The sequence below is a fragment of the Neopelma chrysocephalum genome, unplaced genomic scaffold (genome assembly GCF_003984885.1).
Source record: "Neopelma chrysocephalum unplaced genomic scaffold, ASM398488v2 Primary Assembly neopelma1_104, whole genome shotgun sequence".
Classification (NCBI taxonomy): Eukaryota; Metazoa; Chordata; class Aves; order Passeriformes; family Pipridae; genus Neopelma; species Neopelma chrysocephalum.
In genome coordinates this window covers 1,379,400-1,396,816 of record NW_020897768.1, presented here as the reverse complement: position 1 = coordinate 1,396,816, position 17,417 = coordinate 1,379,400, and the positions used below count along the sequence as shown (strand labels likewise).

Sequence of the window (17,417 nt, the reverse complement as noted above, 5' to 3'; positions counted from 1 at the left end):
CAAGCTATGGGTATTACTCATAATGGAAGGCTGTTTGGCAGTGGATGCAGTCAATTCCCTGCAGGCATCCACAGATGAACGAGATATTAAACTACCTTTTAGTGCAAGAGGGAAGCTTCGTCCACTGGAGCTAATACTGTGGGAAAAGTTGCATTCCAGTTCTATACAATGTGTCAGTTTGTAGATCAACATCTGTCCAGATTTTCCCATACTTCTAAAGTTCTTAACCCTTTGAAATATACATATGTTTGGGGGGCTGGTGTTATCCTTTTCTGTTTCAAACTTAGACATTATGCATATTCTATAATGACATCTGAAAATAGGCTAATAAATTTCAATACATTATTTTTTCTTTTAGCCTTTTGATCTGTACTTCAAATGGACAGTAAGGAGGGTGTATGGTGATGTCAAATATTACTGAAATTGAAAGTCTAGTTGATTTTTTTTTTGTTCTTCACATTTTCAATACCCCTTCTAAAAGGTTTTTTGGCTTTTATAAGAAGTATTGTGAATTTAAGGGGGAATTTTTTTAACGAGCATTTGTTTTAAATATTGGATCTAACTCCTTACTTTCTAATAGTTTAGTAAAGCAGAAAAAAGACAGAAGGACACATCCTGAACTGAGCTAAACTTTGTAGCTCTGTGGACTTCAGTGATGGTAGGGCAATTTAAAAGAGTTGAGGATCAACCTTGTGTTGTTTGGTTATTTTATAAGTTAAATACTGAGGGGTTTGTAATATGTGGGGTTTGGGATTTGGTGCCTTTTTTTGTTTTCTTTTTTTTTTTTTAATATTTGTGATCGTGGGAAATAACATCCCTCTCATATTTTAGGTGATGAAGTGGTCATCGTTCAAGATAAACTGGAAGGCATTAAAGCGAGATACAAAGACATTATGAAATTGAGTTCTGATGTATCCAAGACTTTGGAGCAGGCTCTGCAGCTTGCAGGTCAACTGCACTCAACTCATGAGCAACTCTGCAAATGGCTTGATGAAGTAGAGGTGGAGTTACTCTCCTATGAAACTCAAATACCCAAGGGTGAAGAATTAAGCCAAGTACAAGAAAGACAAAAAGTAGGTTTTAGAATCTGTGCAATATTTATTGCTCTGTGGTTCAGCAAGGTTATGTGTTAACTTATATTTGACATGAAGTTGTTTTTTGAATAACTGATTCTGGTATCAGATCATCTGACTAAACGCTGCAGTAGTTAAGAATCATGCTCCCTTGCCAGAGTCATCTGCTGTAATCACTTATGAAATTGGGCTGAGGTTTACTTTTAGCACAAGAGAAGCACAACATTTCTGTTTTTTTCAAGGAGCTGCCTAATACTGGGAAAACTTTGTTTGATAGCTTATGAATTATTTTGGTTCTTTAGCTGTGGCATGGATAAAATTCTGTAAAGTATAACAAAGTCAGCATTTTATTACTGATTTTGTTAAACTAAATTTTTTGAAAAAGAAAAAAATGTAGTATAAGCTGCGTAGTATGAAAAATGTTGAGGAGGGGAAGCTTAAAAAAATCCATTATTTTTCTTTTTATATATATAAGAAATGAAACCACAATGGGGAGGGTTCTATACAGGTAAAGACTCATTCCTTTGTGTAAATATGTGCTTGGAATTTGATCCAGTCATTGTTCACTTAAGAAATCACTTGAATTCATTGTATTTTGCTATAATGCATGCTGATTTCACTTGCTGGTGATTTACTTCATTATGGAGTTGCAGTTGGTAACCATCCATTAGTTTTACTTTCTTTGGTTGCTTCATGAAGTACTAACAACTCTTACAAAATTACAAGGCATTTCATACAGTCTTACTGACTGGACAAATACATTTAGGATAGATTCTGTTGAAAATTCTCATTAAGAATCACCCACCTTTCTGTCAAACAACTTACAGTATCAAAAAGCTAATACAGCTCAGCTAAAAATAAGTATGGTAATTTATCCCTTTGGTTTGTGTGGAAAACATTTCAGTTCTTGACTCATAGTTGATAGAATGGAAACACATGCAAACTGTGTATATTCCGTTCATATACTGCCATGTTGAAATGGTTTAATTGTTTTAAATGGCCTTTTTCAGGAGCTGAAAAAAGAAGCAAAGAACAACAAAGGCTTACTGGACACTCTGAATGAAGTTGGCAGTGCCTTCCTGGAACTGGTGCCGTGGAGGGCCAGAGAGGGGCTTGACAAGATGATAACAGAGGACAACGAACGTTACAGATTAGTGAGTGACACGATCTCTCAGAAGGTGGATGAGATTGATGCTGCCATCCTGAGATCCCAGCAGGTACTGAAAACTGTTCTTTGGGCTGTAACAGTCTCTGGCCATGTGTACCTGAATGAAAGATGTCCTCTAATAATGTTGCTAAAACTTGTTATGCTTGAGCAGCAAAAGGCCCATTTGAATGAAGTGGGACTCCATTGTTAAGATACGAATACCAGAACTCTGTCAATCTGTACGCTGTTGTAGTTGTCTGCCTCTTTGTTGGTGCAAACATCAGTATTTTAGCTAAAATTGCTCTAACTGTCTTGTGGCTTCTTAAGTGGGAGTTTGTTTAATTAAGAACTGAATGGCCCACATCTTTTGTAAATCATGTTGTGTTAAGTAAAATATGGTCTAGATCCTGAGCCAACTTTACTGGATGCAATACTGATATCTCTAGGCTTGCCACACCTTTTAGCATCAGCTGATTGTCTAGCTCCTCTGCACTTTACACAGTTAAAAGCTGGATTATCTTATTCAAGCTGTAGTGGAGGATTTATATAACAATTGCTTTTATTCCTATCTACAGTGCTTTTCTTCTTGGGGCTCAAAAACTGAGTTATTTAATATGTGGAGGTTTCTGTACATGCACAGAGGCTCTCACTTTGGGAACTGAGCTCTAATTTCATCACTAAATAGTCTCATATTTAAGCCTGCTTATAAATGTATCATTTTCCAGTGTCTGTCTACAGTTCAGGCATAAAAATATTGGTGGAGATTTCTATTTCTGCTAATAGTTCCCATAAACAGTTGTAGCAGGACATGGAGAAAGCATGTGTGATAATCTCAAAGTTTGCCGAAAGCTGACTAAAAGACACTGGCAGTAATTCAGATTTTCTTCTAACTGAGGTTAAAAATAACTTCTTGTTTCTTTTTAAGGGGTTTGCTATGAATATTATCTTGTCTCACTAACCAAATCCTCAAAAATGAAGGGTGATTTTTTTTTTTTTTTTTTTAAGCGAGTGATAAGGGTGAGATAGGAGAGTATATTTTGGCTCTCCTTCAGATTTTTTGAATTCCATGAGTATGTAGCATCCTCTAGCACAAGTTCAGCAGTTTCAGGTCCAGGCATGAAAAGCCCAGAGCTGCCATTCCACTAGCAAGTGTTGCAAGGGCACATTGCACCCTCATCCTGCATACCCCTGACTTCTGCTTCAGCCAACTCACATCGCCACAATACACTCCTATACACTGTATCCTATAATAAGTATCAGGTGGCTTAGCACGCTTCCTGTGAAGGATAAGCTACTTTCCATTTAGATCATGCAAAGTAAAAAGCATTTTTGGACAAGCTAGTGTTTTTGTGAACTTGATCTGTGCAACTTGTTCAAGTGCCTATACTATTAAGAAGTTTTGGGTGGAGGACAAAGCTGCTCAGAGCATGAGGGTTTAATAGGAGTAGTGTGGGGTTTGTGCTAGATGTTACTGGCCCAAGGTGAGAAATGTGGTAAGCTATACGGATGGTTAATAGTGCTTCATGTTGTGAATGGAAGCTGGAAGGCTTAATAGAACTAATGCAATATCCTGGGTTTTAACTACCTGACCAAAATGCTCACAAATGGATAGATTTATCTTAGACAGAAATTTAGCTACCTGACTTAATCTTCATTTCTCAATACTGAAAGCATTGGTTGGGATCCCCTAGTGAAGGAGTGCTATGTAGAAACACAAGGTCATATTCTACTTTTGGCTTACTTGTTCTTCACTCTAAAGCAGCCGTAGAGAGTGCTTTAGAAAGCATTCATGGAGCAAATCACAGCATCATCACATTCAGAAGTCAATCATTCCTCATTGGAAGAAAAAGTACCGCAATGAACTATGCTTGGTTAAACTGGATGGGATTAAGTAAATCATTTCATAGTGACTAAAGGGCTTATAAGTAACTGTCATGCATAATGGGAAGAAAACATTTCAAATTTTGGATTCAGAGAGTACCAATTTTATGCTTTTTATTCCTTAATGTTGTTTTTAAGCATTACAAATTACCCTTAGAAAATTGAGTTTAGAGTTCTGTGTCTTCTTGGTTCTATTTAACCTAGAAGTTTCACTGTCATGCCTTGATTTTGTTATTTTCATTAAATATTTTCCAATATTACTTACGTATCCATGAATATTGTGTACCAGGTAGTCACACTGCAGTTAGTTTGTACATCTAACACAATTGAAATTACCTTCTGCATTTATATCATAAATAGATGGGCTTCTGAAGAGCTTGGTTATGTACTCCAGTTTCTAAAACCAGGCTGTAACTACCACTGGTGCATGTGCTTCATGCTGATGTTTATAGTACTGATTGTTTCAGAACATACATATATTAGGAAGTCACAATATTTAGGACAAAACTTACTTTCTCTTACTTTAAATGACAAGTGACATATAGTGAAAAAGAATGTTGTGCTCTTTCATGTAACAAATGGATTATAAAGGCTGAAAAAGATTGACTCATAAAGAATGAAATCTCAGAACCACTTCTTTTGTTTTTGTGGAACTCATATTTAACTACTAAGACAAGTCTGATTTAGTGACTAAAGTGAACTCCAGCTATGTTAAGGAGTAGGGGTGTCATAGTCTACAGCCATAAGACCAGCATATTTCAAGACAAGTGCAACTGAGAGTGTTCAGAAAGAGACTTCTGAGGGAAGTGTGGGTATCAATAAGCGCAAGTAGCAGCTTCTGACCTAAAATATCCTGATAGACTTTTACAATAACTCAGGGCCATATTAATGTCAGCTAATTTCAGTGGGGGTCAGAGTTTTAACTAGTTCAAAAAATAAATTCTTAGGAGTTTCTACATTGTGCATCTGATACATCCATGTAATATTTCTCTATGGCTTAGGCTCAAAGCTGCCCTGGTTGAGCTGCAACATGTCTATGCTAAGATGCATGCCTATAAACTTGATCTGAAGAGAGAATGCATGATTTATTTTTTTTTAATGTGGTCTTAGATTTCAGAAGACTTAGATACCCACACGCTCCTCTTCATGTTCTTCTTTACCAATTAGTAAGAAACAGGTCCTTTAAGTCCTCTGATTACGTTAGTGCTTTGAGGTAATTTCTGAAACATTTAAATGTTGAGTAATTGTAGTCAGAAATTAATCATTTAGGAAAGGACGGGCTGCACCTAAATGCTCACAAAAAATTTTTACATTTAATCTGAGCTCTAGTTTTGGATGAAGTCCTGCCTTCTCTGAATGCAGTGAGGTTTTTGCCCTGACTTAGTTGAACTGGGATTGTTTTGCCTTGATCATTTAATACCAAAGCAGCTCTTCAGATTAATAGGGTAACATCAAATATCTGTGTCTCAGGATAATTGCAACACTAGCAATAATAATAAAAAGAGAGATGGAAAAGACATTTGAAAGTAGAATAAAATGAAAATAAACAGTCTAGTTAAAATTCTGAGATTATAACCCATTTTTATTTTCTTATGACTGCTGGAGGGCTGTAGGCTTTGGAAAAAAGTATTTTCTTCTGTTGCTTTGTCATTCTTATGAATTAAACTGCTTGTATTACAATCCCTCAGAACCATTTTGGGCATTGTATTTCATTATATAAAAACCTCACATGTAAAGTGAGCCACTATCTCTCTAACAATTCAAAAGTATACTCTCTAGTCTTCTTTAAAATTTTTGAAACAGTTATTCTAATTTCATGTCTATGCAACTGCTGAACTAATTCATGTCTCCCTCATTTAGTTTGATCAAGCAGCTGATGCTGAATTTGCCTGGATTGCAGAAACAGAAAAGAAACTGATGTCTCTGGGTGATATTAGACTTGAGCAAGACCAGACCATGGCTCAGCTGCAAGTTCAAAAGGTAAAAGAAATGCGTTTCCAACTGTCATGTTAATTATTGGCCGGCACACTCTCCATCTAGAAAATGTACTGGCATGATTTAATTTTCAGTGCATCATAATTAATGAACTTCAAAACCCAATTTTTGCTCCATATACTTTTTTTTTTATTCTAACCATTTTTTCTTGTGTTTCAAGGCTTTTACCATGGAGATTTTAAGGCACAAAGATACCATAGATGAACTTGTTAAATCTGGGGATAAGATTATGAAAACATGCACTGAAGAAGAGAAACAGATGATGAAGGTAAAATTCCTTAAATTACAGCTACAGTGGTAGATATGCAGACAATATATAAGTAGAAGTATTCCTGTAGTGTCTTGTTTGAAATACTAATGAGAAAGCATTAATTACAATCACTTCTAGTCAGAGGATTGTAGTACTAGAGAAAATGCTGCTGTGTATCCCTCTCCTTCCTTCAGGGTGTTCAAAGAGCAAACCCTGTGTACTTGCTTCATTGCCTGACACTAATTTGTAGCCCCATTTATCATCTTAGACATCTGTGGTAAATAGTATTTTAGCCTATAGATGATTGAGTGAAGAGGTATTAGTCATCTGGGATGGTGTGTGGAATCTGGCTGTTTATCTTCTGAGTTCTTTTGGGTCAGCGATGCTCTGGGTGTGTGCATTTCTGTGCTGGATTCAATGGCTGTACACCTCGGTGTGAATCTTTACTTTCATTTCTGCTGATTTCCGTATAGGCCTCGCTTGCCAAGATTATTCTATCCTGTTGACTGTCACAGCCCATGAAAGGCATTCTTATGCCTTTGTTTATTACACACACACACACAGAGCCTAATGTTGGGGCTGCAAACATGTACAGATGGATTTTTTGTGTTGGCTGTTGGCTTTAAGAAGGATTAGTTGTGTGGTTGGGATTTTTTTGCTAAATTACGGTGAGGCTGGATATGTTGTGTAAATTTAGTCCTTCCGATGACCACCCTCCTTGAACAGCAATGCTTCAGTAATTGTTCTCTGCTGCAAGAACTCTGAATAAATTTGATTTGCTCCTAAGTGAATTTAAAATAGATGAGAAGTTCTATCTATGAAACTGTAGTCATAAGGGAGAGCAGTTTTGTGGGAGTCTCTATTAAATAGTTTTATTTGTCAAAAATACTGTATATCTGTGTGTTAGACTAGATTTTGTCCTCTGGATAGCATCTCTTTATTTAATTTATGTGCAAGACATAACAAAGGAAAGAATGGCTTGTTCTGCCAAAAAAAATTCTTTACTTCACATTCAAAGGCTTGCTTATATGTCTAGTTTTATCAAGGCTAGGATTTATATGCATTGTCATATATAATATTTCATAAACTTGATAATGTGGGCAGTCTTCCACAGGAAAAATGTATGGCTAGTTGATACTTTCTCTTATTATCACATGCCCAAATACAGTAGATTTGTAATGTTTAAACCTTATAGTTCTATCACTATTATCTATGTTATTAATGTTAATACATTCTCATTAAGTAATATATGCTAACCTGGAAAATAATGTTTTATGGTTGCTTTTGTAAGTTTGTGAACTACAAGCAAAACAGTATAAACTATTCTCTTGCCAGATTAAAAAAAGAGCCCCAAACCCAACAGCCCAATGGATTTTGTGTATTGTTCATGCTGCTTTGATTCAGAAATGCTGTGGAAAACTTAATTTCTGCCAAGTGTTGCAGAAGATAAGCATCTGCAGTAAGGAAGTGGGGCTAAGATCTGCAGTCAGATCATTTGCAGCTTAACTGGAAGCCCTATGAGTAAAGTATTATTTGTAAATACCAGTATCATTAAATATGTTCTAAATACTTTGCAAGTACTCTGCCAAATTCTGATCTGCCACATTATTGATTCTGTCCACTTTAAACACCGATACTGTAAAAACGTTATCAAAACTAGAATTTGGTTCACTGTGAATTGGTGCTATAATCATCAAAGACTGTTTAGAAATGAAGGTAGTAGACACATGGAAAAACATACATTGGGGTTTTTTATTAATATTACTTTACAGAAAAAAATGGAAAGCCTCTTACAGAAATATGATGCAGTCTGTCAAATGAACTCAGAGAGAAACCTTCAGCTGGAACGGGCTCAGTCCCTGGTTAACCAGTTCTGGGAGACTTATGAAGAACTTTGGCCATGGTTAACTGAAACAGAAATGATCATCTCTCAGCTTCCTGCACCAGCCCTTGAATATGAAACTTTAAAGCAACAACAAGAAGAACACAGGGTAAGCATTTTGCCATTTTGCCAGTTTTGAAAAATGAAGTGTCAAAATCCAGGAAGTATTTTGCTAAAACTGTGGAGTACTCTGCAAAATGCTTAAAATCCAAACAGCTATTATTCTGTTGAAAAAACCCTATTATTTAAAATAATAATAAAAAATTAATATATTTTCGATTGTTCCTCTACTGTTTACCAAACTGTGCATGCAAACGAGAGTCTCTGGAGAAGGAAGCATAAAAAAAGGCTAAAGGAGAAAAAAATTACCATTGTACTGAGAGAACTGAGCACGTAAAAGTTATTAGTTAAGTAGTATATTTAAAAGTACACATTAATGTCAGTATTGGAACAAACCAAACCCATAAACAAAAAGAACAGGCATGGGTTGTTGGAGCAAGAAACAAAGAGGAGGTACAGTCTGTATACAGATATGCGCATGTGTTGATCTTATGCACATATAAAAAATTTAGCTTTTGTTTGTTTGTAACATTACTAAACAAACTAACTAAGTAACAAACTAAACTTACCTGAGTCAGGAAGATGGACAATTAGAGAGCCAAAAATTGCTTGCTTGGATCCAGCCAAATAATTTCTCATGTCAAGAATGTTTGTTATGTACTAATTAAAACAAATAATTGTTTACCATAACATCACAAAATAGAGGCAACAATGTTGTAGACTGGCCACTGTATGGGCTCTCTTATGTGGATATATAATCAGCTGGAATAAAAATTAGTATATCTCAACAGTGACTACTACTATCACATGGAATCAGATGTATCCCACTGAGGTTAAAATCCTGCATGTTTTGGCAGATGCAAAACCTGTATGGCCCCTGGAGATACCTGTCTCTCCCTGCTAGCATAGTTTTTTTTTTTTATTATTTTAGCTGCCTCAATTAAGTGACTCAAGTTAGATAGGATGAACGCTGGCTTCAGAGTCTTGTTTATTCTGAGACCAGCTAATGAAATGTGCCACTCTTATGTACTGGTAAACACTGGGTTCACTCATTGTCTTCCTATTATGTCCAGAATGAACAAACAAGTTCTGTTAAGACTAGCTATATAACATGAGCTTTACAAGCTATCTTGATTAGTCACCATGAACCATATCATGCTTGCTTTACTTACAGGATTGTTCCTCATCTACTTTAATCATGCTGCTTCCATGAGAGGCCTTTCAAATGAGCTTCTATTTTTGCATTTTCCCTGGGCTATGCCATTAGCTGAGATTTGTTTGTTAACTAGAAGATTAATGTTAGGCCCTCTTAACACGTAATCTGCTCCTAAACACTTGTTTACTGGAATTGTTTACCCAATAGTAGATCATGGAGAAGACCAAATCATTCATTGTTCTGTTAAAAAGAAGAAGAAGGGAAAAAGGTTGTTTTCAGTGTGAATTGACAACATTTCTGTTTTAATGTATTTACTGATGACTATCTTTGTTCCAAGTTGTGAAATTCATAGACTTGATTCTGTACAAGTAACATGCAGTCAGTATGGTTTGAAATGAACTGTGGGCAGAGTATTAGCATAAGGTTTGGACCCAGAAATGTCGACTCCTGTGGTCTTGTGTCAAATCATCTCTGTGCTCAAAAGTAAAACACATGAAATTATTTTCTAAAAACTTCAAAACTATTCTTAGTTTCTCCTTTTCCTCTTCTCTGCTAATCAACATTATTTTTCTTGTGGCAAGGTGTACAAATAGAGTTACATTCAAAGTAAGTAGTTAGAATCAAGGGGGGGTTATATTTTCATTGCTGTTTGGACTGTGAGGAGTCGTGGTCATTGTCTTTTCAGTCTTCTCAACCTCTGCTCTTCTGGGGAGGAGCAAGGAAGCAAGCCAGTATCAGGATTTCTTTTTAAGGGAAGGACCGTAGTTGAAGAGAATTTATTTACACTGAGACTGATATAGGCCCTTTTCTGTGTCTTCATTAATTTAAACAAACTCTCAGCTGGGAGGAACAGCGCATGTGCCTCTCATGTCCCTGCACAGTGGCTATAGGATAGAACACATGAAGTTCATGGCATTAAGAGGGACAGTGCCTCGCAAGACAGTGGATTTTTCTGAAAAGGGAGGTAAAATATGAGAAAGTAAATAAAATGAGGGAAGGATGGGGCTACTCCCACAAAAAAACCCCTTTCTCTTTTGTCAGTTCTATGGGCGCAAGGAAGAAAATCTGAAATCCTTAGACAAGTTGGAAGACACATTATGACATTTCACTTCCACAAGCCTCTACTCAATCTTTGGCACAGTTTTGACTTCAGGGGTGGATGATGAGAGGCAGTAGACAGATGAGATCAAATTTAATTCACTTACTAATTACTTGTTGAACATTGTGTCGGTAGAATAATAGCGCTGTTATGAAGACAGAGGGGTCTTGTGGCCAGAGACTGCTAAACTAGGTTGATAAGTCTCTACTGATCACCCTTCCATGTCCTTTTGTCCTTTCACTTATTTCTTTGACTCTCCCTTGTGCTGGTTTCCTCTTCTTAAATCAAGGATAATTTGAATTAATTTTCTTGCAATGCCAGTACCTCTTTCTGTGATGTTCCTCAATGAAAGGCTTTGCAGCAAGTGACCAGTATCAACATGAAAAGTATACGTGTGGTGGTGTTACGCCCATGTCTGGAATATTGTTGCCATTTCTGTTATTATAGGTACTAAATATGATGGGGACTGTCTGTTGTTAGCATATGCATAGTTAGCATCTTATATTTTACCTGTAATCATATGTCCTACCAGAATGCTGCACAGCATTTCCAGTGTGTCTCTAATTCTGATGTTTTATGCCTGGATAGCTCTCTGGAATGAGAATGATCACTGGCAAAGCAGTCATTAACTTTATTTCTGCTTTATATTGGGATGAAGGGTATTTGTTTAGAATTTCTTGCCAGCTGGATGTGTTGGAAGTGTGGACAGTTGTAATGTGGTGGCACAAGCGTAAGAAACTGATAAGTTGTTTCATTTGTTATAGCAACTGCGTGAGCTGATCGCTGAGCACAAGCCTCATATAGATAAGATGAACAAAACCGGGCCTCAGTTGCTGGAGCTGAGCCCAGGAGAAGGTTTTTCTATCCAAGAGAAATATGTGGCAGCTGACATCCTTTACAGTAAAATCAAGGAAGATGTCAAAAAGCGAGCACTGGCACTGGATGAAGCCATTTCTCAGTGTACCCAGGTATCAATTTAAGTTTAAAATATAATTGGGTTCATTCAATGGAAAAATACACATTGTCATTTTATATGTATATATCAAGACTAAACTGCTGCTTCACCTGGATTTTTCAACCTAATGGCCTGCAAATGTTCATATCACAGCTAATGGCATTGATTTTTCTATTTCTTGAGAGGCTATAATTTTATATATTGGTCAGTATTATGACTTTGTAGCAATTGAAAAATGTTATTGCTGCTTAATTTTGAAGTAAAAAATCAAGAAGTCTAAAAATGTGGGATTTTATTTTCGCTTTTGTGTTCTCTTACTGGTCTGTTAGTAGCTGATGCTTAACTTTTAAATGAATGTCACTTTTGATCAGTTAATTTGAGTATCGTTATTTCTAGAAATTGGCAGCTGAAGTTAGCAGAGAGTTACCAGTGGAACTAGAGGATAGTTTAGCAGTGTTAATAGCATATGCTCTTCACTGCAGACCCAAAAGAACTTAATGTAACATATACTGAAACTGTTACAGAAAAGTATTACGAGCAACACAAAACATCATCAGCATAAAATTCCGGTCAAGTCCACAAATGCAGCATCTTCATTTCATAGCTTCACCAGCCTATGAAATGAACCTAAATAGAGGATTGTCAGGTGTTGCATTCTAGCAGGTGTTAAATATTGGGTTAATTGCCATTAAACCCACACTGAACTTCTTTTACTCAACCCCAAATTTCAGAAAAGAACTTGGTAAAACTTTGTACATAAACCCATACAAAAACCTGAATAAAAATACTTTGTTTTATACTGGTGTTTTTATAGGAAATTCCCCTTTTTTCTCTGTTCACTGGAAATTAAGTGCTATATTCTTTTAAGATCTTAAATACTAAATAAAGAAATACACCTCAAAGTGCTTATCAAGTCTACATTCTAAATAATTTTTGTCAGGTCGTTATACTTACTGTCATATTCCTAGCCCCTGGAGACTGAGTTTAAGAATGTGAGGCAAAAACAAGTGACATCGGATGTCATCCTCCTTTTGAACTGGTTATATGTATATAACATATGTATATATACACATATATGTATATATATAAAATGTATATACATTTTAAACAACCCTTATTCATACCTCTGAAAGATGCCTGACTATTTAGATCCTGTGTTTTTCTATGTCAGAAATGCTTGGTCCTCCCCATATTTGGAGCTGCCTATTTGAAAATCAAGATATTTACTTAGTATTCGAGTCCCTGTTTTGTATGTGATAGACATCAACATATTGTACTGGCTAAGTGCAGAATGCAAGAATTAGAAATGCATTCTTTGGTAACACCTAAAATATAATCAGATGTTGAGAAAATACTTAATTATTTATACAGTACTTTATGGTTCGTTTCATATACCTAAATGTATATGTAGATGGCAAAGCAAAACATTGTAATGTCCACAGAATGTAATTATATATAATCTTCTTTTTTTATTAAGATACATAAATATATATTATCACAGCTCTGTACTATGATGTCTATGTCAATGTTTGTCTAGACATTCCTTGAAAAATAATTATTTAACTCTTCAGGTTTTAAATTATATTAAATTGCATTATGTATCAACGGAAGGGCATAACATATTGAGCTAGAATGAGAGGGTGTCATTACTTGCATTTTCTTCCTTTTAAGTTCTAAAACACTGTCTCATTCATTGAGCTTGAGTACAAGGAGGGCCACTGAATGCACTGACAACTTAAAAATGTAATATATGTTCTAAAATTAGACCTGAATATTGCCAATTTAATTTCGGTTTTTATAATTTTTGTAAGGTTTTGTTGCCACAATCAGTTTTTCAGAAGTCTTGAATGTGGGAAGGCTACTTATCTTTCATAACACATTTTGCTGGCTTGTATGACATTCACACTTCTAACAAAAACACTGAGTGCCATAACATTAGTCACAGAGTCTGATTTGAAGTGGGTTGTGTGGTGGGAAAAAGTAATTACATTTATATTGCCTATGTTCCTTTGAATAGCAGGGATGTAGCTATTTGTTCACATAAGATAATCTTGTTTTGCTGTGCTCTTTCTAGCACCTTTCCCAAGTGTTGTCAGGAGTGCTTTTTGTAGATCCTGTAGGGTCATTAAATGCACCCACGATTTATGGATTTCTTTAATTCAAAAAGGGGCATGGTTGTGAGAGATTTTAGGAATCTCTGTGAATCCAAAAGCATATTAGTAAAGGCTAACTTTGGACCTCTGCCAAAGGATGAACCATATTAAGACAGCTGTAGTTCAGTTTCTGAGCACCTACCTGGGCTCAGTCAAACATGGATGAATATGCTATATACACTATTGTGTGCTTTTAGTTTCAGAAGGTAACATACCTTTACTGCATGAGCAAACACCACCTGTCCACTAAGAAATGTCTTTTTGAATGTCCTCACATATCAAGCCCTAATCGGTGGTATGTTGGTTGTAACAGGAAAATGTATGTATTTAATTGTAAGGTAAATATCTTTCTAAATGATGAAATCAGAAAGCCATTTCTCCCTAAAATAAGCTACCACCACTTTATGAATTACACAGTGCAAGTAGATTCTGCTGTACTTCAGAGGAAGCGTCTCAGGACTGAACACAGACTTAACAGTAAAATTCTTAAATTTGACAAGAGGTACCATTTTGCAAGGTTATTTTTGCAATTTAGATATTAAAAGAGCCAGGAGGGGGGCATTGCAAGTTGCACATATATATGTTGGATAGAGATGATAATTTTAAAGTATCTTTTTCCAAGAGAATTTCAGATGCCATTTTTCATGTTTGGGTTTTTTTTTTTTTCTAACTTCTCTGCCACTTCTTTCTGTCCTTTACCCCCCTCCCAGTTTCATGACAAGATAGATCCAACTCTTGAGAGTCTGAAACGCATAGCTGAACGTCTGAGGCAGCCACCTTCAATCTCGGCAGAGGTTGAGAAGATTAAAGAGCAAATCAGTGAAAATAAGAATGTATCTGTGGATCTGGAAAAACTTCAGCCAGTGTATGAGACGCTTAAACAGAGAGGGGAGGAAATGATTGCTCGCTCAGAAGGCACTGATAAGGATATATCTGCTAAAGGTAGTAGACTGAGGAAACTTTCATGTAGTGGAAATGCAGTAAGCTGCAGCATATAAAATTCTTCAGTTCTGATGACCACTAATCTGGGGAATGTGTTCTTCTGGAGAAGCTGCTAAAGATTTATAAAAGCAAAGCATTCATTTAAAATAATTAATTGTGGATATGACCTTTGTTTTATTTTTGAAGGCCATAGTGTTTGTTTCCACTTAACATTATAAGGAGTCCTATAAAGAAACCATTTTAGAGTCTAAATTTTAAAATGTACACATATGTTTCTGCTGTAGAACTGGAGAGATTTATGACCAAGAATTGTTTGCCAAGGTAGTAATCTAGTTCCTTTGTTGTTTAGCTGTTCAAGATAAACTGGACCAAATGGTCCTAGTTTGGGAAGACATCCAGACTTTGGCTGAGGAAAGGGAGGCCAAACTGTTGGATGTAATGGAACTAGCTGAAAAGTTTTGGTGTGATCATATGGCTCTTGTAGCTACTATTAAAGATACTCAGGACTTTATTCGAGAACTGGAGGGACCTGGAGTTGACCCATCTGTAGTCAAGCAACAGCAAGAAGCTGCAGAGGTCAGTAGAAAGTAATTTGTTTATTTGAAATACTTTATTTATGGTATGCAGATGAAAAACAGAATTACTATGAAATACCACAGGAGAATATATTATTTGTTAGAGACTAAGAGGGATAATTGTGTAGAAATTTACAATAATGGTATTTCAAGAGTCTACAGTAAATAACATGTATCAGTGCTTAATTGCAATGAGCATGCAACATGTGCTTGCTATTATATTTCCTTATTTGTTTATAAACATATATATAATAACCATGTCACCAAGACTCTTAAAAGTTACACATACTTTAGATTCCTTGAGTACTATGTAACATCTAAATGAAAGGTGTACAAATGTATTATGCTCTATGAATTATCCTCTAAGCCTGTAATTATTTATGCTGATAGTTAAAGATTTAAAGGTTGAATGATAACCTCTGACAAAGAAGACACTCTGATTAAAGAAATCTAATTTAAAACTTCCTGTTTATTTTTTCCACCCCATGCAAAATGATATCATAAGCCATTGTTACAATTTAGACTGATGTCAGCTGATTTCACTCTGATACTGCAAAGGGATGCTTGTATTTTAAGCATCCAACTGTAAGTCCAAGTGACCTGAAAGAAAACAAAGGTGGAATCATGCTGTGTTTTATCTTGAAGGCAAGTTGTACATAGATTATTAAATTTAGTAATAGCAGTGTTGGATTTTTTTTCTCTTTGTAGGCTGCTAAAGAAGAAATTGATGGACTACAAGAAGAACTAGAAACAGTTGTGAGCCTTGGCTCTGAACTTAGAGCTGCTTGTGGAGAGCCTGACAAACCTATTGTAAACAAGAGTATAGATGAGGTATGGGAAATGCATATGCTTAGGTCTGTTACATGAGATGCTTGTTCAGCTGAAATTGGTATATTCCCCATGCCCCCAACGAATTTTGAAAATAAAAATTTTGTGGCAAAAGTGAGACATCCCTGAAGCTCTTATGGTAAAGTAAGGTTTGCCTTTTGAGTAAATGCATCTTAGATTAGATTGGAATGTACGGACTGTTTTATTTCATTGATTTTTAGTAAAAGACAGACATTGATTTTTTGTAAAAGATTTTTTTTTTAAATACTCGCTGATTAATATGGTAGATGACTACTTCTTGCTAGAATAAATTTTGGATATATCTGGTTTATGCCCAGCGAGATATCTTAACCGAGACAGTCTTGTTTGGATGACTACAAAGTACTTTTAATTTTTCTAGTGTTCTGCAATGTGTTATTCTTTTAAGCTACTTTTATTATAATGGTGCAATTCCAAATGATTTAGTAGTATTTCCTCTCTTAACTATAATTTCTATGTTAATAAAAATATTCAATCAATATTGAAGGTTAGAGTTTTTGTAATCCAGAACCTCTACTGAATTCTGAAAGAAACTAGATATGCAGTGATAGGGAGAACAAGAGCGTTAATATGGAATGAATACAAACTATTCATGCTTAGTTAATTAGTGTTATTGATCAGTGAAGAATTAGTAAATGCTTATTATACAGTGGTAAAATTCTTTTGTCTGCTGGAGTAAATTGCACTTACTTGCAGCTGAATTCTGCCTGGGATGCCCTAAACAAAACATGGAAAGAACGGGTAGATAAGCTTGCTGAAGCTATGCAGGCAGCTGTTCAATACCAAGATGGACTGCAGGTAAGATGATGTGATATACCTAACCCAGTCTTGAGTCAATGGTATTTAATGTGGTTGTAGTAAAAAATGTCATGTGATTAAGTAGGTGACAAGTAATGTATCACTCTGGTTGTAGTGACTATTTTCTTCAGGAGGCAGGTATTTTTCCTCAAGATTGGTTGGGGTTATTTTGTTGGGGGGGTTTTGCGTTAAAAAATAAATCTGTTGGGTTGTTTTCTTCATGTGTGTTTTCTTCATGTCCCTATATTGCACTGTGTTTAGATTAAAAGTTAATGTCTCCTTGTTTGTTGATAAGAGCAGAGGGTTTTTGATAGCACACGTTCATAGTAATCCTGCTCACATTTTCTTGTGATAGTGCTTCACATGCTGGGTGAGTTGAAGTTGTGACACATCTTCATGATCTGAAAGGAACAGATTACAAGTCCATATACTAGCTTCCTGCTATTTTTTTTTGAGTGGAGGATGGTTAAAGGACTTGAATTTTATTCCACCTCTTTTGTAGGTCAACTAGTCAAGTTTGTATATTTTAAGCAAAAAATATTATTAACATAATGTTGTTGGACCATTATACTCAGTATAATTTA

At 35.7% G+C, this 17,417-nt stretch overlaps 1 protein-coding gene across 12 annotated transcripts in view; it reads left to right on the top strand.

The window, feature by feature from the left end:
• Positions 1 to 17,417, top strand: part of DST (dystonin) — a 305,079-nt gene that overhangs the window by 244,080 nt on the left and 43,582 nt on the right. For all 12 annotated transcript variants that reach the window (XM_027695988.1, XM_027695993.1, XM_027695999.1 and 9 more), the window contains 10 exons: positions 832 to 1,073; positions 2,084 to 2,290; positions 5,962 to 6,081; positions 6,257 to 6,364; positions 8,119 to 8,337; positions 11,308 to 11,511; positions 14,362 to 14,593; positions 14,943 to 15,169; positions 15,877 to 15,999; positions 16,732 to 16,833. In XM_027695988.1, the coding sequence (XP_027551789.1) occupies positions 832 to 1,073; positions 2,084 to 2,290; positions 5,962 to 6,081; positions 6,257 to 6,364; positions 8,119 to 8,337; positions 11,308 to 11,511; positions 14,362 to 14,593; positions 14,943 to 15,169; positions 15,877 to 15,999; positions 16,732 to 16,833 (1,784 nt within the window). The remainder of the gene's footprint in view (positions 1 to 831; positions 1,074 to 2,083; positions 2,291 to 5,961; positions 6,082 to 6,256; positions 6,365 to 8,118; positions 8,338 to 11,307; positions 11,512 to 14,361; positions 14,594 to 14,942; positions 15,170 to 15,876; positions 16,000 to 16,731; positions 16,834 to 17,417) is intronic.